Consider the following 17,181-nt stretch of genomic DNA (forward strand, 5'->3'; position numbering starts at 1 on the left):
GTACTGCTTCACCCGGGCGGGCAGGCAGGTGCTCTTTGCAGGGCTGCTGGAGATGGAGAGGCGGCGGTCGGCGAGGCGCACGAAGCGGCTTGTTAAATCTCAGGAGATCCGAGATCCTATTACTTACTTACCGTAGGCGTCTGATTTATGTGGCCTCTGTGTCCGGGGTTGTTGAACCGATAAGGGTAGAGTGTGGAGAGTCGGGGTGAGGGGAGTTTTTTTTTTTTTTATCGAAACGCCGTGTTGTACCGGTGAGAAATGGGCTGTGCGTTTTTACTTTGCGCATAAATAGCGGCAGATATCGGATATTAGAGCCGCTGCTCCTGCTTTACTGTTAGTGATTGTGTGCTGCTGAGCCCGTGTTCCTTCTCAGCAGAATACATGGGTGATAATTGGATATGGCAAAGACGGAGCTTTTATTATTGCATTTCAGAATTTAATGTTGTCAGAATTAGAGTTTACATTAAAAAATAAAGCCAACAATGCCATAAATGTACATGGAAGCCATATTTGAAAGTAACATCAGAATAGTGATGTTTTCAGGCTTATAGTTTTGTAACATAAAGGAAAATTTTTCTCTGACTTTACAGTAATGTAAGTTACCCTTGGAAGGCTGAAGGTTTTCTAAGTTTTGGTCTCAGCTGATGTCAAACAGGGACTTTCTTGCAGTAAATCTTTGTGCCTTCACTGTCTCTATCTGATGCTGTGGAGTCTGTTTTCCACTGCATGGGCTGTAATAAATTAATAATTTCAGAAGTGTATTATTCTGCAGAGCACGAAGAGGGGAATAAACGCACATTAATAGTCTATGCCCATGTGGAAGCTCCAGTTTAGGGTTTTTGCCAGGAATTATGGTCTTCAAAGTGGACCCTTGAGACTCCTAGCTTCTTATAGGGGGAATCCCTGGGGTCTAAAATCACTCTGAATTGTCAGAGAATGTGTGAGAATGGCTTCTCACTGCCATTGTCTCCATTTAATACTAAAATAACAGCAGTAATTTTCCCATCCTTGAAAATAACAGGGGTCCTTGGCCCAATTGTGTCAGTCTGGGCATCTTTACCAGGAAGATGGTAAAGATGGTAATGGTGCCTTGTTAGCATTGTTGTTCATTAGAGTTCATTATAACTGAACCTCAAGAAAAATCTGTGCATTACTGCTTCCAAGATTAAATGTGACTCGGATAATGAGTGCACAGAAACGTCATGCATTCTTAGAGCGAAGGAAATCGCTCCTAACTTGGTATTCGGACAGCATTTATTGATAAATGGCTTTTTGCGATGTGTATCATCTCTTGCGGTAGCAGGAATTAAAGAGGGAAAAATCAAGCCGAGTGGGGCTGTAAGCAGGGGAAAGTGACTTTCAGTGCAAGTGTTGGATGTCATGACCAAGCCTACAGTAGCTGGCAGCAGGAGAAGACACTGCAGAGAGGCGATCATGATGCTGGGAGGATGGGAAGCTGGGATAGCCCTCCTCCCTGATGCAGGAGGGGTGGGTGGGGGGGTTGGAGGGGGGGGTGAGAGATGGTCTGGCGCACCCCTGCCTCCCTCTCTCTCTTATTTCTCCCACTCTGTCTCTCTCTAGCTCTCTCTCTCTCCCTCCCTGGTATACTGGTGCATTACTGCTCCCTGTTCACTTCTCTGAGTGTAATCAGTCTGTCAGCAGAAGCAGACTCAATCAGTCACTCCCCCACCACCAACACCACGAACACCCGAGCACACTCCTCCCTGGTCTCTGACCAGAATACTGACAGAGTCTGTTGCTGCCTGCTGTGCACGTTAATGATGTGATACAGTTTTCTGAGCAGTTACAATCACGATTTCTAATGGGCGGACAAAAATAATGTTTTCCTCGACAACAAACCACTGGAATATTCTTGTTGGAGACTCGAAGTGTAGATGTGGTTCCTTTTGTTCCTTTTCTGTGATGGTGTTGTTATGATAACCTATAATATTCATTTACTTTGTCCCTCATGTTTGCATCAGTCTGTAATTTTGTAATCCTGCAGCAAACACAAGTGTTTAGCCGATATAGATATTACAGTGCCAGGAGGAAGTAAGTGAACAACTGGAATTGCCTGGTTTTCTGCATTAATTGGTCATAAAATGTGATCCGATCTTCATCCAAGTCACAAGAACAGACAAACACGATGAGCGTAAGCTAATAACACACAAACACAATCTTTCCTTTCTTTACTGAACACAGCCATTCAACATTTAGAGTCCTGGTAGAAGAAGTCAGTGAACCTTGGATTTAATAACTGGTGAAACTGCCTTTGGCAACAATAACCTCAAACAAACGCTTCTGGTAGCTGTAGCTCAGACGTGCACAACGTTCAGGAGGACGTTTGGACGTTTGGACCTCACGTAGTGCTGCGTCTTCCTCTGCAACACCTCTCCTTAGTTTCATCAGACCACAAAACTTCTTCCCAGTAGGGTTGTGGAGTGTCAAGGTGCACAGTGATGTTTTTTCTTTTCTTTGCAGAACACAACTTCCTCTGTGCTCCATCTGATTTGTATATGGTAGAGTCATGCAGATGTTAACCAGCTGTAGTGATTCCTCTAAGCCTTTAGCTGTTTCTCTGGGCGTCTTTTTTATCTCACTGAGCATTAAGCGTCATCTTAGCTGGGCGCCCACTTCTAGGAAGAGTAGCCATACTATTAAATCGTCTCCATTTATAGATCGTTTGTGTAACTGTGGACTGGTGAATATCTAGAGTCTGTAACCCTTTGCATCTTTATGCAACTCAGCAGTTGTAAATTTGAAGTCTTCTAAGATTTCTCAAAATGTTTTTTTTTTAAATTTTTTTAATAAGTCTAAGTAGCTCTAGCCCACATCTCTAATCTGGTTTCATTGACTGGACTCCACTAACTTTTGACTCCACTTACCTTTTGTTATTGATATTATCCACAGGGTTCACATACTTTTCCAGCCTACACTGTGTTGTTTAAATTATGTATTCTAATGCACAAGAGAAATAAAAATAAAGATGTAATAATAAAACCAATCAAATATATTTTAATAAACAAAACAAAACAAAACAAAACAAAACAAAAAAAACAGTTTGTTAGGTTGTTGGTCTAAAGGAGATAACAGCTTCCTGGCTGACTCCTTCATGCACACTGTACATCAGTATTGAAGTTGTCCCCCCAGAGAAACTGAGTAGCCTAGAGTCAGTAGCGACAACACAGCCACATCATACCCAGAATAAAACTGTTAAAGTAACAGGCTCTCCCTGTAATCACAGAGGGAGTGTGGAGAAAATTGTATAAGCCAGAACACCATTATCCCCTGGTGATACTGCCTCCCTGGATATAAGTGGATTTGACTTTTCCCTGATCAGTTGATTGGTCAGAAACAAGGTTGGCCATCCAGGGGCGAAACACTCTGGTCCCATTCAGTTCTGCAGCACAAGAGCTATCCGCGGTACTGCCCACACCGCCCTATGGGGTAACAAGATCATGTGCTCTCCATGGCGCCTGGGTTCATGGCGGTGTTAAGCCCTCTTCTTATTTTTCTTTGTCAGCATCTTTTTTTTTCCTTCCTTCTTAACCTTGACCTCAGAAACCATTAACGTCTACTGCCATAACGTCGAGATGGATGCAGAATCATTGCCTCTTTGACACAGGAAGGAACTGTAACAGCTAACGACTGACTTGAGTATAAGACAGTATTTGTTTCTGGAAATTAGGTTTGAAAAAGTCGGGGCCTCATCTTATATTTGAGGACAAGACATTTGCATGTTTATATCAGATATTATTTTTGACTGGAGAGATTACCAGTGTGACTTTGGTGTTTTGCAGCATGTGACATTATGGGTTGTTTGTAGCCTTTGTGTTGCTGGGCTAGCAGGTGTTCAAGTCCATTTCCATACTAAGCGTTTCAGAGATAGTTGGCACTAAGTGTTTTGTTAACCTAGTTTTACCAGCAGGAGTTTCTGAAGGCTGGTTCGATGTGTTTTGCTGCCGCGGAGGAAATAAATTCACGACGACTGAAAACAAGTTCATAGAGTCTTCCAGCGTCAAACAGCTGATGATGAACTCAGAAACACTGCCGACTGTCAGAGGAGATGATTTTGTCCACTTCAACAGTCTGACAGAGGAGAGCGAGAGTCTGTGACTGATGTGCAACAAAGTACACTGGGAATTATCTCAGTTGTATCTCAAAGAATGTGTTTCCTGACGACCAATACGGTAAATAACTATATCACTTATAACTAAATGGGATTTCCTGACATTCATATTACCTGTGAACTTGATTACGGTAAAATAATATAATATATAATAAGTGTGCATCTCTACATCTGCATGGTAAACTCGCAATAATGATATCACACTGTAGACTGTACACGTTTGGCTTTACACAGAAAGGTGTGCTTTTAGCCCTACATTAGTGTGGTGCTGTGGTACCTTTGCCAGTAGACTGCACAGCGCCATGCAACACCAGTTTAATGAGATGAATGTTGACATCTGCTGAGCAGCAGTTACTCCTGCTCAGTAAGGCTAGCATAGCAGAATGAAGCGAGGGCTATTTGCAGTCTGGACCGGTGTTGGTGAGTTGGTCGGTTACAGCGGAGATTGGAGCAGAGATTTTTTTTTTTCCTCGTCCCCCCCCTCCCTCTCAAACGTCACACGATGACGGGCTCCTGATACTGTTCAGTAAACAATCAGTGGAACAGTAGAGGACAAATTTTGCACGCGTTCAGAACTGAGGACAAAGCAGGCATCATGAATTATTTGTCATCCTAGATCAACACTTTGGAGTTGCACTGTAGCTGATGATTTATGCACATTGTCAGAAACACTGCATTAGACACAGTATTATTATGTCCACCATGTTCCCATCTGTTGGACGGGGCACTTTGTTTCCCTCTACTCACTCCTCTGAGTATTGATCATTGATTGAATGTCTTTTCCCTCCAGCTTTTCTTCTCTCTCCACTGCAGGACCTGTCAGTTCTGAATCATGACACTGCTCTTTTGGGTGGTGGTGGTGGTGGTGGTGGTGGGGGGTGGGGGGAGTTCATCTGTCAGTCATAAATTCTTTAACTGTCATTTCATCCTCTGCACATTTCTCCTCAGCAGCAGATTATTTCTCTTGTTTTACCGTGTTTATTCTTCATCTTAAGATCTTAAGTGACCAACATAAATGTTTTCATTTTTTGGTCAAATTTGTTCGTTAGTATGATAAATGATGGAAATGCTTTTTTGCAGACATCGACACTTTCACTGCCATCTTGTCTCCCTTCTGTCTTCATTGTCCATTGTCCCAGGAAACCACTTTTTTTTTTTTTTTTAGCCACGTTATGACACAAACCTCCTTAGGAATGCTAAGTCCATCAATCTAATGTCATGTGATTTCTGTCCCTCTCATTACAGCTCAGATTTGATGATATAGTTGGAAAACTTGTGCGTAACATGAGCGTTTAACACAGTGATTGAGGTCAGGTTGGTCACTGGCAGAATAAATCTGGCATGCAAGCGTGATAATGAAGCTGCTGATTGTAAGATTTCTTTTGACTAAGCTCGGCTAAGTCTGAAACTTTTCGAGACTTCTGTGTGTCTCATAGATCAGAAACGTCAGGCATGAATAGCTTTCGTTTAGAGTTGCGTGGCATCCCAAGATGCTGAGCAATTTGTAGGATGTGTACACAATTTAAAAATAATTAGTTCTAAATTAAGCAATTATAACAGGAACAAGAGCGCAGTGTCGATCTATAAAGAATATGTCTGTCTGAAGTTCTCCAGTGGACATGAATATATTCATGACGGATGGAAAAGAAATATTATTTTGCCATATAAAGGGATGATTGAAGGTAAAATTCCTCTGAAATTTTGAGCATAATACCGTATGCACTGTGCCTCTGACAGTTTCATCATAAAAGCAACCTCGGCTTTAATTCGGAGCAGTGCTTGTTGTTGTGCTTGCCACAGCGGTAGAGGCATCCAGCACTGTAGCTTCTCAGGATTCGTGTGCGCTGCAGGTAATACTGTTGGCCGTCCGCAGAGGCCAGATGACAGCATGGTTTTCCCCAATGCAGTCACGAGCCAAGACACCGGGCCATCTGTCAGATTTAGCTTCCAACTGCGACCTCCTCATTCCCCCAGGAATTTACTTTAGCGCTCACTCAAGAGTCAGCTAGCTTTCTGGTTCCTCTGAATTGAAGCTACTGGATATTTTTAAGGTGTTAGTTAATGGTAATAACATAAACCAGGTGTTATTTGTTACCTACAAATGCCTACCTTTGAAGGTTTTTAAATCAGTCTTATTATAGAGAAAATCTTTTTTATTTATATTCATATTTGATTATGGAATGCTTTCATTGCTTAAATGTGTATAATTATTGCTCTTCAGTTGATATTAGAATTTACCTGGGGTGAGTGAAGGCTTGAGTTTCATAAAGCTTTTCCACAGCCAGTTACACGGCCTGTTTGGATTCAACACAAGAGGAATTGGATTCCCCTGAATGTCAGGAGGAGTCGGCTCTGGATGACCTCAGGTTAATGCTGTTTGAAAGGTGCAGTGGTCACATTTCACGTCGCTCCTGTTGTCCCTTTGATTTGGCATCCCTCCATTTTCGGTTCATTTCATTTTCCCCGGGTATTAGAAGTCATTGAGCACCGCTGGGAGGTGAACAGGCCGACGCAGCCCAATTAAAAAATATCTTTGTGTGATGGTGCTGCTTGGTAGTAATGTGGTATTAAGAGACTTAAGCTGGATTTGGTTTTATTACTTTGATGTACTGTAAACGTAGAGTTTAATTATATTGTGTTGTTTCAAGTCTTTGAATGAACGACAGCTACTGTTATTTTGCTGGTGATAGAAATCTGTTAAAGACAGTAGAAAACAGTCCTGAACCACTGTAAAGCTACCGGTAAATTCATTTTCAGATGCCTCTTGACAGCTCAGTCAAAATAAAGCAGGCTGTCAGGTTACCCTTGAGGACGGCAGGCCCTGTATCGACCTGCATGCAGATGTGGATTTATCAAGTCTTGACCTCTAACTCGCTTTAAGTGGCCTCCATTCTCCTCCACCCTCAACTCGGCTCCTCAGATTATTCATTCAAATTAGGCAAATTTCATTCAGAGCTATTTATAATGTCTTTAAGTTCTGAGACTTTTTATACTTAACCCAGCTGTCTCCCCAACCTGTGCATTACTTCTGTAAAGTGGTTGTTTCAAATCAGGTCCTACTCTGATGAAGAGGAATTCTGTTAAAGCTTCTTAAAGTGGTTAATGTGGCATGAGACCTGACTGAGACTGAGGCACGACACAGATAAAATAACCACATGGATACGTCTGTTTTTGGTTAATCTAGTGAACTGAATACCTGAAAAAAAATAAGTTACTTCATCTCATCAGTGCAAAAATCCTGTAAATCCAGTAATGAGGCAGTCGATCTGCACCGTCTGTTTACTGTATTGAGCGACTGTTTGTGTTTGCATTTTACTCCTCACTCCTCCCTTTTGTGTTTTAAACTTTAAAATCGATATTTTCACACATAGCATGACTAAAACTGGATGTTCTGAGGCTGATATCAGCATTGATGATTTTGGGAGTTTAAAAAAATGTGTAACTGTCAGCCTGTGTTTATTTTTTTGACCAAGCATAAAACATAAACAGTAAAAAAATAAAATGTAGGGGAAAGAAAAGGACAGACAGGTTTACTTTATTGTCTATCCTACGTTTCAGTATTGATTATCCCTTCGAATAGCTCCGTCTTAGTTTACCTCCGCCCTGACTCACCAGTCCCTGATCAATGTGTACATGGCTCCTTCAGTGCATGGCAGTGATAATTAGGCCCCGGAGGATATCAGTGAATTGACAGATTAATCATTTTGACCCAGTGAATCCAGGCTGTGCTCAAGGCAGCAGTGCACATCGACTTTGGATCTCCACTGAGAGCTTTCACTGTTAAGGTATTAGAGCCTGCCGGATTCTGCTGTCAGTCAGCTGTGTGTTTGTGTTCGGGTGAGAACAAGAGCAGCTTTTTGGAGAGGAACTAGTTTTTGATGAAATGCGGCGTGAAAGTGTGACGACATGATGTGTGATCTATGCATGTGGAGGACTATCATTGTGCAGCTTTAGTCTGATTGGTGTCCCTCCTTGACATCCTGTTTGCGTCCCTCAGGGCTGCAGCATGTTCACCACAGTGAAGGCCTTCGAGGGGCAGCAGTACTCCACCCTGAAGAGGCAGTGCTTGCAGAGTGGGCTGCTCTTTGAGGACCCCCGCTTCCCCGCCACCGACGACTCGCTCTTCTACCAGGGCAACAGGATCGGACGTGTGGTCTGGAAGAGACCTCGGGTGAGTTGGCTTGTTAGGTAAATGATGAAACCAGATATTTTTGGTTTGAGGCTGCTGACAGAGCTTACCGACCATTATCAGGCCCCCAGAAGTCCCAGAATAGTTCAGTGTGGAGGTTATTTAATGGCACAATAAGTCCTCTCGTTTGTGGGCAGTTAACTGTGATGTTTATCTGTATCAGCACATCTGATGGCTTTCCAAGTGTCCGTTAATTTTCATGTGTCTTTCCGGGATGGGACAGTTCTCCAATATCGAAAAGAAAAATCTGAGGACCTTGGGAGGTGGTTTGTGAGATTCATGGGTAATCTTTATTCCTCCCAAGTCCAGCTACACAGCTAACAGGTTTGTAGACAACGATTTTCATGTAGCCTGAGAAAACAGAGAACCCGTTTACATGTCGTCACTTCATGTGTCTTGGCCGTGCCGGATATTTATTCGGTCTTGATAAAGCTAGATGTAAAGTCGTGCTAGGCTTCTGTAAATGCAGATGCTCTGATCCACAGCAGCGTTCGTCTGATCCTTGATGAGTTTTACCAATGACTGATCTGTGCAGAGGAGAGAGCATCGATCTGTGTGGGTGAGGGAGGAGTGAAGACGATAAAACGTTTGTCTCGATCACAGTCCATAAATGTGATTTATCCATGTGTTTGTGTTGAGTTGATGGATACTTGTTAGCTAGCTAGCTGTTATTGCTTGCACTGATGTACATGCAGCTGGGGAAACCACGATCAGACTTGTGTCCTGCCTAACAGAGACATGTGACCGTGTTTAAATGAAAGTGCTTTGAATCTCATATGAATTTTTGTCAGAATATGAGACACCTGAATGACAGGTGTTACTGACTGAACCGTTGAGCGCATAAACAAAAGTCAGTCAGTGGTGTCAGTTAGCCTTCTCGTCAAACCCAGTGATGGTCAGCACTTTTTGCTCCTTTAAAAGATTCACATCAGGGGCCTCTCAGTGCCAGAGGTCCCTGCGGGATAAGACTCTGATGGTCTCCGGAATGACTAATCATTTATCATTCACCAAATAACATTATGTCAGTACTCTTTAATCGTTACTACACTCCCCTCTTCAGTCTCCTTGGTGCGGTGTGTATGTTTCGGTGGCGCGCGATGTCAGATGCAGGGCCTCAGGATTTAGAGAGCTGACTCCCCTGCCGCTGTTATCCCCCTCACGCAGCAGGCTGTGGTTCTGGATGGAGTAACCTCCTTCTGCCTGTGTGCCGCTGCAGCGACAGCCAACGTGCATTGCCATGGAAACTGGGTCACACAGATTATATGTTCTGGCCTGTGCTGATGTCAGTCATGCAGACTGAAAACTGGAAGAAGTCAAGAGGAGAGAAAAGGCAGGAGGAGCAGCCCTTTCCACTCTGCCAGGACGCGATCTGTGTCCTCACTGACAGCGTTTTATGTCGGGAGGTTAGAAACCCCAGACAGGCACATTTTAACTCAGCATTATTTATTGAAGAACACAAATGGGGAAGTAGCTGACTTTAATTCTGACAGTTATCTATTTTTAGTCAATTACAATCACAACAAAAATTAAGTACCATGCAATCATCTATGCACGGTCATCTATGTTTTTACATTTGCCTGGTACGAGTTGTTAAGCCCCAGTCACATCAGTTTTTTTTTTTTTTTGTGAATTTGTTCGCTGAGATGAAGTACATCCGCTCAGATTTTTAGTGTCCAGTTCAAGTTTGATCCATCCGTTAATGTGTGCTGTCATTCAGCAGCAGGCCATCTTAACAGTGCTGGGGTCCTGAGTGCAGATTTTTTTTTTTTTTTTTCCCCTCTCTTCTTCCTGATGGTTGCTGAAAACTCATTGTCGATGCAGAGTTTCATTCAGGGGAGAGCGCATGATAATGAAGTTAAACTTCAAACTACTTAAGGACAGAGTGGCTCTGAGAGAATGAAATGTAGAGAGCAATCAAAATTTAATGAAGTTCCTGACAAAAGCTCTTTTAAAATGTCACACTCACATGTACACTCATTCCACTCTGCATTTCTGCACAGTCAGGGTTAAACGTATGAAATCTTCCAACTCCATACACACTACACTGTGGTCATATAACTTGGGTAAGACTGTATTTGTAATTTGGTTTGTTTCAGTCTTATTGAACAAAGTTACCTCATTTCCTTCATTCCCTCAAATTTGCGATGATGTTATCCGTTTTAAAAGCCTGTCAGCAGTGGTCTGACATGTAGCAGCAAGTGGACGCTGAAAAAAAACAAACTGATAAATCATCTCGATGGATTTCAGCTCCCTGAGAGACTTTACTTTTTATCTTGAACAACTTCTGAATCTTCAGTCTCCACCAGTAAAAATGTGGCAAAGTGGTGATGGTAAGAAGACGCAAGTTTTCTTAACTTAAGTTTGATGTATCCAAACAGTGAAAGATCTGAAGTCCAATCATGAAAACGGTGTTAACAACAAGCTCACTTTCCTAAAGACCTCTAGCTCTCTACAAAACTACAGAGGGGACAACCAATCACAGACCTCCCTGACATGTTTTTCACCTAGTAACAAGCCAGGATAAGATCCTGATAGGCCAGGATACGGGGGGAGGGTTGTTTTCCTTTCTGTGCTTCATGTTTGTAGTAGAGAGAAAATTTTATGGCCAATAAAAAATAAAAAATAGCGCCAATTTTACCCTCAGTCAACCGCTGCTAGGATCCGAGAGGCTGTGCTCTCAGTGTCAGGGTGAAGGTTCACAGGCTTAAACCCCCCCAGAGCCTGTTGTGCTCGGTGTTATCCTTGCTCAGATGCATCTCAACGATATTTATGGCTGCAATGAAGTCCCAGAGCATGCGAGTATAAAGAGCAGGCTCTAATAAAATGTTCCTCCTCTCTGTCTGTCTCACATTGTCTCTCAGCATGTCTGTCTTTCTCCTGCCGCCTGTCTCCTCTACCTCTACCTGCATCTCTTCCTCTGATTTATGGTTATTTATGTCTTGACTAGGCTACGGGCGGGTGATGAAGTGAGATAGACCACCAGGCAAATTTTTAGCACCCCCTTTTTTCCAGGTTTTAATGAAATTTAAGCAGCTTAAGTCTAGTGAATAATATTAAATGGTACAAAGGTAAGTGGTAAAAATAATAATAAATTTAGATCACCAAAAACTGAAAAGTTATATAAATTTCATTAAGAAAATTGGCTTTGGAACTAGATTCTTCACATTAGTTAGGCCCTTAAGACGACACACAGCGTGCTTTGGCGAGAAACACACTGAATATATGTTTACAAGAAAACTTCCCATGCTGTCTTTCACCCGACGACTGCTGGGTTCCACTTTTTATATTCTGCCTGTTTGTTCTCATGACTGTTTGTGTGGCTGATGGTTCCTCTCACGCTCAGATGGAAGGTGCTGAGCAGGGCTATGAAGCTGGCTGAAAGGTTCTCAGTAGCAGGGTAAATGATGAGGCTGTGCTCAGCCACAATATTCACATTACTTCAGTGTCTGCAGGGGCCGGGCAGAGATCGATACTCTATTACTCTTCCACCTGAGCCAATCCCTGCACGGCGAGGCCGCCACAGTGAGCCCTCACTGCTGCTCAGACTCCACCAATCAATGCTGTTGCGGAAAGGGACAAAAAAAACGTGATTAGAGATCTTAACTCCGGCACCGGTCAGACATAGCTCCACTAAAACGACATCCAAACATTGCTTCATATGGTCATGCCGGCTTGCTCGTACGGACACGCGTTTCGGGCAGGGAGCCCTTCCGTGCTGGTCTGTGTAAGGTGAGAGGGGCTGCCTGTGGAGGCTGCGGGCCTCCGGGGAGCACTGCAGTGGCCTCAGCTTCTGATTAAAAGTTTGCTTTTGCAGCAATCAGCTTTGCAGAGTCAGCAAATTACTGACCTTGGTTGTGTCCTGTGTGTGTGTGTGTGTGTGTGTGTGTGTGTGTGTGTGTGTGTGTGTGTGTGTGTGTGTGTGTGTGTGTGTGTGTGTGTGTGTGTGTGTGTGTGTGTGTTCCTGGGTGCGCAGGCACTTGAACATATGCCATTGTGTGTACATGCTGTGATCTGCTTCTGAACACTAGCACCAATACTGATGTTTACGATTAAAGCAGGATGATGAGCTTTAGCCAGTCGCAGCCAACACTGTACGGGTCGCCAGGCCCTCGCAGGGCTAACACATGCAGACGCTCACATTCACACCTATGGGTAATGTCTTCACGTCAGCTGCGTGTCCTTGGACTGTGGGAGGAAACCAGAGCAGTCAGAGGAAAAACAGTGTGCAGGATTCACACAGAAAGGCAGCAGCTGGTCAGTAACTTCAGTGGGTTTCTCACCCTCTGTCGGTCCACTGTGCCGCTCTGCCTGTGTTCAGTATCTGCACAGTTTCATGCGGTTAAATATTCAGTTTCTTCCATAAGATCTAGAGGATGGAAATGGTTATCAAAGTGAAAAAATATATAGTTTACTATCATCGTAAATAAATTCAGCAAAACTTAACCCAAGCAGACTTTAATAATGTATTGAATATTAACATAGGAGTACAATCAATCAGTCAGTCTATAGAATAAGCACGTAACCTTTAAAATTACTTAATAATCAAGTTGCCAACAGCACATGTAGCATCTCCAAATTGCTGCTAACACTTCAAAACAAAAAACATGTTTATAAAATGGAGAATGTAAAAGTTTCCGGTTTCTGTTCTGTGTTTGCTTTGTCCCAGTGCGCGGACGCCTGTTGTGTGAATGTAAACGCTCACACATGCACCACTGCCGCCCCCCCTTTTACTTTTCTAACCATAGTTGAGAGCTGCAAGTGTGTAAAGATAAAGAGCTGTTAAGTGGTGCTGGGCTTTCTGCTGTCTGCTGAGTAATGGCCGAGGTGCCCATCGACCCACCGCTCCCATAAAGCAGAGAGCAGAAAACAGACACTCTGTTCACACCCAGACCAGCAGAGCTCTGCAGGCTGCAGTAAAAATGAAGTTGTTTTATATTGGGCTGGTGTTAAACTTATATTAAAAATCAGATATTGGCCAGTCGCTGAAATGATGGATATGATGCAGTTTGTCTGATTATATTCAGCAGTTATTGTAAACTCGATAGGTCATGATGTGACATTAACCTCGGATTCTATAGGATGCAAGCAGTGACATTATTAGGTGGGGAAAAAAAATGATGAGGCAGCAACTGCTTTGGGCCGATAAAAGACCAGGAAATTCCAATAATTTTACGCTCAGATAATGCACAGTTTCGCATTTTCACCACAGTTTAATACAGAATCCAGTTTGAAGCTAGGAGTTAGCAGTGTCCTGGGGGTGAGTGGACACAGAGACGATAAATCTTAAAGGTTTTTTTTTTTCAAAAGGCAGATGTTCGCATTTGTGCTGTAGATGAGGATCCACTTTGTTCGCGGTGACCACAGTTGCTCCCTTTGTAAAAGAAAGATGCTTTCAAAATAAAACCATAAATAGTTTTCATTTATCGGTTTACTTCAAGTGCCAGAAACACTGAGAACCCATTAACACGAATGAGCCCGTGTTTCAACTTTGTTTCTTTTACTGTTTTTATTTGTGTTTTATTTATTTAGGGTATGTCAATATTTTTTTCGCATTCCAATTCCAGTGTCTGAATATCATGAAAATTAAAACTTTATTGCCGTTTGAAACTTGAATTATTTTACTCTAATATTATCATCACATCAGTGGCATAAAATGGTCTTACAACGACAATAATATCATTAAAATATCATTTGTTGCAGTTATTGCATTTATCCAACAAAAGCAGTTATCAGGACAGGCCTGTGTGTGGCCATTGAGTGTAGACAAAAGAGTAGAGGACAGAGTGTCTCTCTGTAAGGGGCTGGTGTTACCCACAGCCTGTAGTAATCATCCCACACATTACCCCAGGAGCCACAGGAAGTCTGACGGTGTGTGTATATGTGTGTGTTCTGCAGTGGATGATGGTAGGTGCATGAGTAAGGTGCACATGCAAGAGAGAGAAAGAGAGCAGCCCGTGGAGCACAGTGTTGTTAGCGGTAATAGAGATCTGTGCTGTACACACTGTGGCAGAAAATGGACCTCAGCGCAGCAGCCACAGGAAGTCTGATTTCACAAATTCTCGCAGCCCTCCCACACGCGGGTTAAAGATCGTGAATATGATACGTAGGTGCATGAGGACAGATGGTCTCTCTCTGATTCATGAATTTGCCTCAACAATCCCATTTCTGTTTCACTGTGTCTTTAACCATAACCCTGTTTCAGATGCCTTTTTCACACAGAAATTTCTAAAAATTACAAAAAAAATATCACACGTTGGCACAAAATCAACACCTTAAAATGTTCAGTATGAGAATACCACTAATGAACTTGTCTTTTGGAGTGTAGGAGCTGTGCGAGGACCCTCACCTATTTGTTGATGGCATCAGCGCGCACGATCTCCATCAGGGACAGCTGGGTAACTGCTGGTTTGTTGCGGCGTGCTCCAGTCTGGCCTCCAGAGAGTCTCTGTGGCAAAAAGTAAGTGTATGTGTGTGTTTTTGTCTGTTGTCTGCAACGCTTTGCTTTTTTTACTTTCATTCCAAGAGTGATATTAAGAGATCAATATCAATCTCACACCTGTGAATAAAGTAAAGAGCTTGAGTCTGGATGTGGTTAGCTTAACTTAATGTGAACTGGGGGTGAACAGAAAGGACCAACAGTTTCCCACTGTGGCCGACACACCACAAAAACCTTGAATGAGAGCCAACAGAAGACGCTCAGTGGCTCAGTGGCACCCTACAACCAACTGTCTGAAGTCTGAACTGTCTGAAAGAAAAAAGTCAATACTTTTACAAAACATGACCCATTTCTGATTGAGAGGTAATGGAAAAGAAAGTGTTTCCTGCACAAAAGTCTGTATAATGCGTTTTTAAAAGGGAACTCTGCATGTTCCGAATTGTAATTTTTCCATATTTATTGTTTAAGTGTCCATTAGGAGCCATTACGGTGAGAAGTGAGCACCAGAGGACTCATTACAGCACCATAACGCCTCCCTGGTCTCAGCAGACTCCATCAGTTGGTGGAAGCCTGATTGGTGGAGTCTAAAGTAGAGTCTCCCAGGACAGGCAGGACGCACTAAGACTAGCTGGATGTCCTGACTTCTGTCAGTAGTGAATGTGTCTTTAGCAGCATCTTTTTTTTTTTTTTTTTTTCAATTTCACATTGCTACCCAGCAGGGGAGAGACTACAACATTTTCATTGCTAACAGGGGAAAATGAATATACAACCAGTGAAAGAGCCTGAGAACCCCTGGATAAATAATACTGACTTAAAGTGACTTAACTTGTGTATCGGGCTGGACGATAAAACAATCGCTAATTATCACGAAAGAAATTCCCATTAATAACTATGATGAATTAGTGTATGTAATGCATTTGGGTCAGAACTCATCTGCACAATCACATTGTTGGAAACGTAAAAATGTGTGGCACACAGTGTGCTTCCTCATTAATGGCATTGAATGTATATATTAATCATAATCAACCCTGCATTAGAGATTAGAGATCACTGATTATTGGCACCGCAAATCCACGATTGGCAGCTTTAGAGTGAAATTAGTGGTGTCACATTAATAAAAACCAATATTATTATTTGAACTGTACTGAGCTCTGGAGTTTCGGTTGTCAGGATTATTCTGAAATGTTCTTTGGCACCCAGCTTGACAGAGGAAACAAAGTGATTCCCGAGGTTTAATGGGATTTGAGACAAGATGCCGCGGCCTGTTGCGGCGAGGTGCTGGATTGTGACAGCCTGCTCAGACAGTGTGTGTGTACATACAGGCGTGCTTATGTGGCATCTTCCTCTCTGTTAACTCTCTGTCTCTGTTTCACTGTACACACTTTTTTTTTTTTTTTTTTACATCTCTTTTTTTTACATGCAGGTATAGTCCATCATAGTCCATCTGTGTGAGTTATCCCAGTTTTTGTGTTAATTTATACATTATTATGAGTTCGCTAACTAAAGTTATCAGGTTACATCTCACTTGTCTTTCCCCCTCCTCTCCCTCATACTTAGCACACTGCTCTGTATGTTTAGTGCCACTTGAGACTGTATTGGAAAACAAGGGCACACATTTTTCTCCAGGAAAAAGTTGCATTAAACTTGACTACTTGTTTTTCCCTAAAAAGCTAAAAAGCCAAGGTGTTGCTCCAAATGTTAACATACAACGGATCATTAAGGCTTTACAACTTAAATAGCTGTTTTTGGTAAGTAGCCTTAAAACTTAAAACCCTTTTGTCTTATCTTCGGTGTGTGTGTGTAGTTATTGCTGTCTGCCTTTGTAAAGCAAAATACCCAAAACAGCCTTTGTGCAGAGATGTTCATCTGTTCACAGTCTCCTGTTGGCCACCAGCTTTACTTCCTGTGAAAGCAAAACAAGCAATGGTCCAAGTCTCACAGGAGTAGACGCTTCTCCCCTGAGTGCTGGTGCTTCAAAACATTATTATTTTGTATTTTATAAATGTTAATTGCCTGCAGAAAAAAACTGCCAGAATTTAAAGTGCTTTTCATTTCGCCCTTGAGCTGTTTCATCTGTGTTAGATCCTTGTCATTACTCAACACAGCACAATTTTAAATGTTAGTGTGGTGTCTTTGTTTATCGCCGCTTAATAACAACATGATCAGTGGGCTGGTTTCCCCCAAACCTGGTCCATTTGTTTAAGGCGTGTTCAAAAGGTGACAAGCCAGAAATGAGCAAAAGGACACATACCAATGAGGGCACTCAATAACGATTTATATTCATGCATTCAAGGCTGTAGGCAAGATCGATTTAATTGAGGCTCCTGAGAATGTGCAGTGTTGGACTTTTTGTCAGAGAGAGGGGAGGTTCAGCCTCTAAAGATGTGACGGTTCAGGTGGCAAGTTGGTTACATGCTTTGTACCGAC

The 17,181-nt window shown here is 42.6% G+C and overlaps 1 protein-coding gene across 1 annotated transcript in view; it reads left to right on the plus strand.

Moving 5' to 3' along the window:
* capn5b (calpain 5b) overlaps nt 1–17,181 on the plus strand; it is a 32,565-nt gene that overhangs the window by 154 nt on the left and 15,230 nt on the right. Inside the window, exons 2-3 of the mRNA XM_041051617.1 lie at nt 8,127–8,300; nt 14,644–14,775. Coding sequence (XP_040907551.1) covers nt 8,136–8,300; nt 14,644–14,775 — 297 coding nt within the window. The 5' untranslated portion in view covers nt 8,127–8,135. The remainder of the gene's footprint in view (nt 1–8,126; nt 8,301–14,643; nt 14,776–17,181) is intronic.

This window comes from Toxotes jaculatrix, chromosome 12 (genome assembly GCF_017976425.1).
Source record: "Toxotes jaculatrix isolate fToxJac2 chromosome 12, fToxJac2.pri, whole genome shotgun sequence".
Classification (NCBI taxonomy): Eukaryota; Metazoa; Chordata; class Actinopteri; family Toxotidae; genus Toxotes; species Toxotes jaculatrix.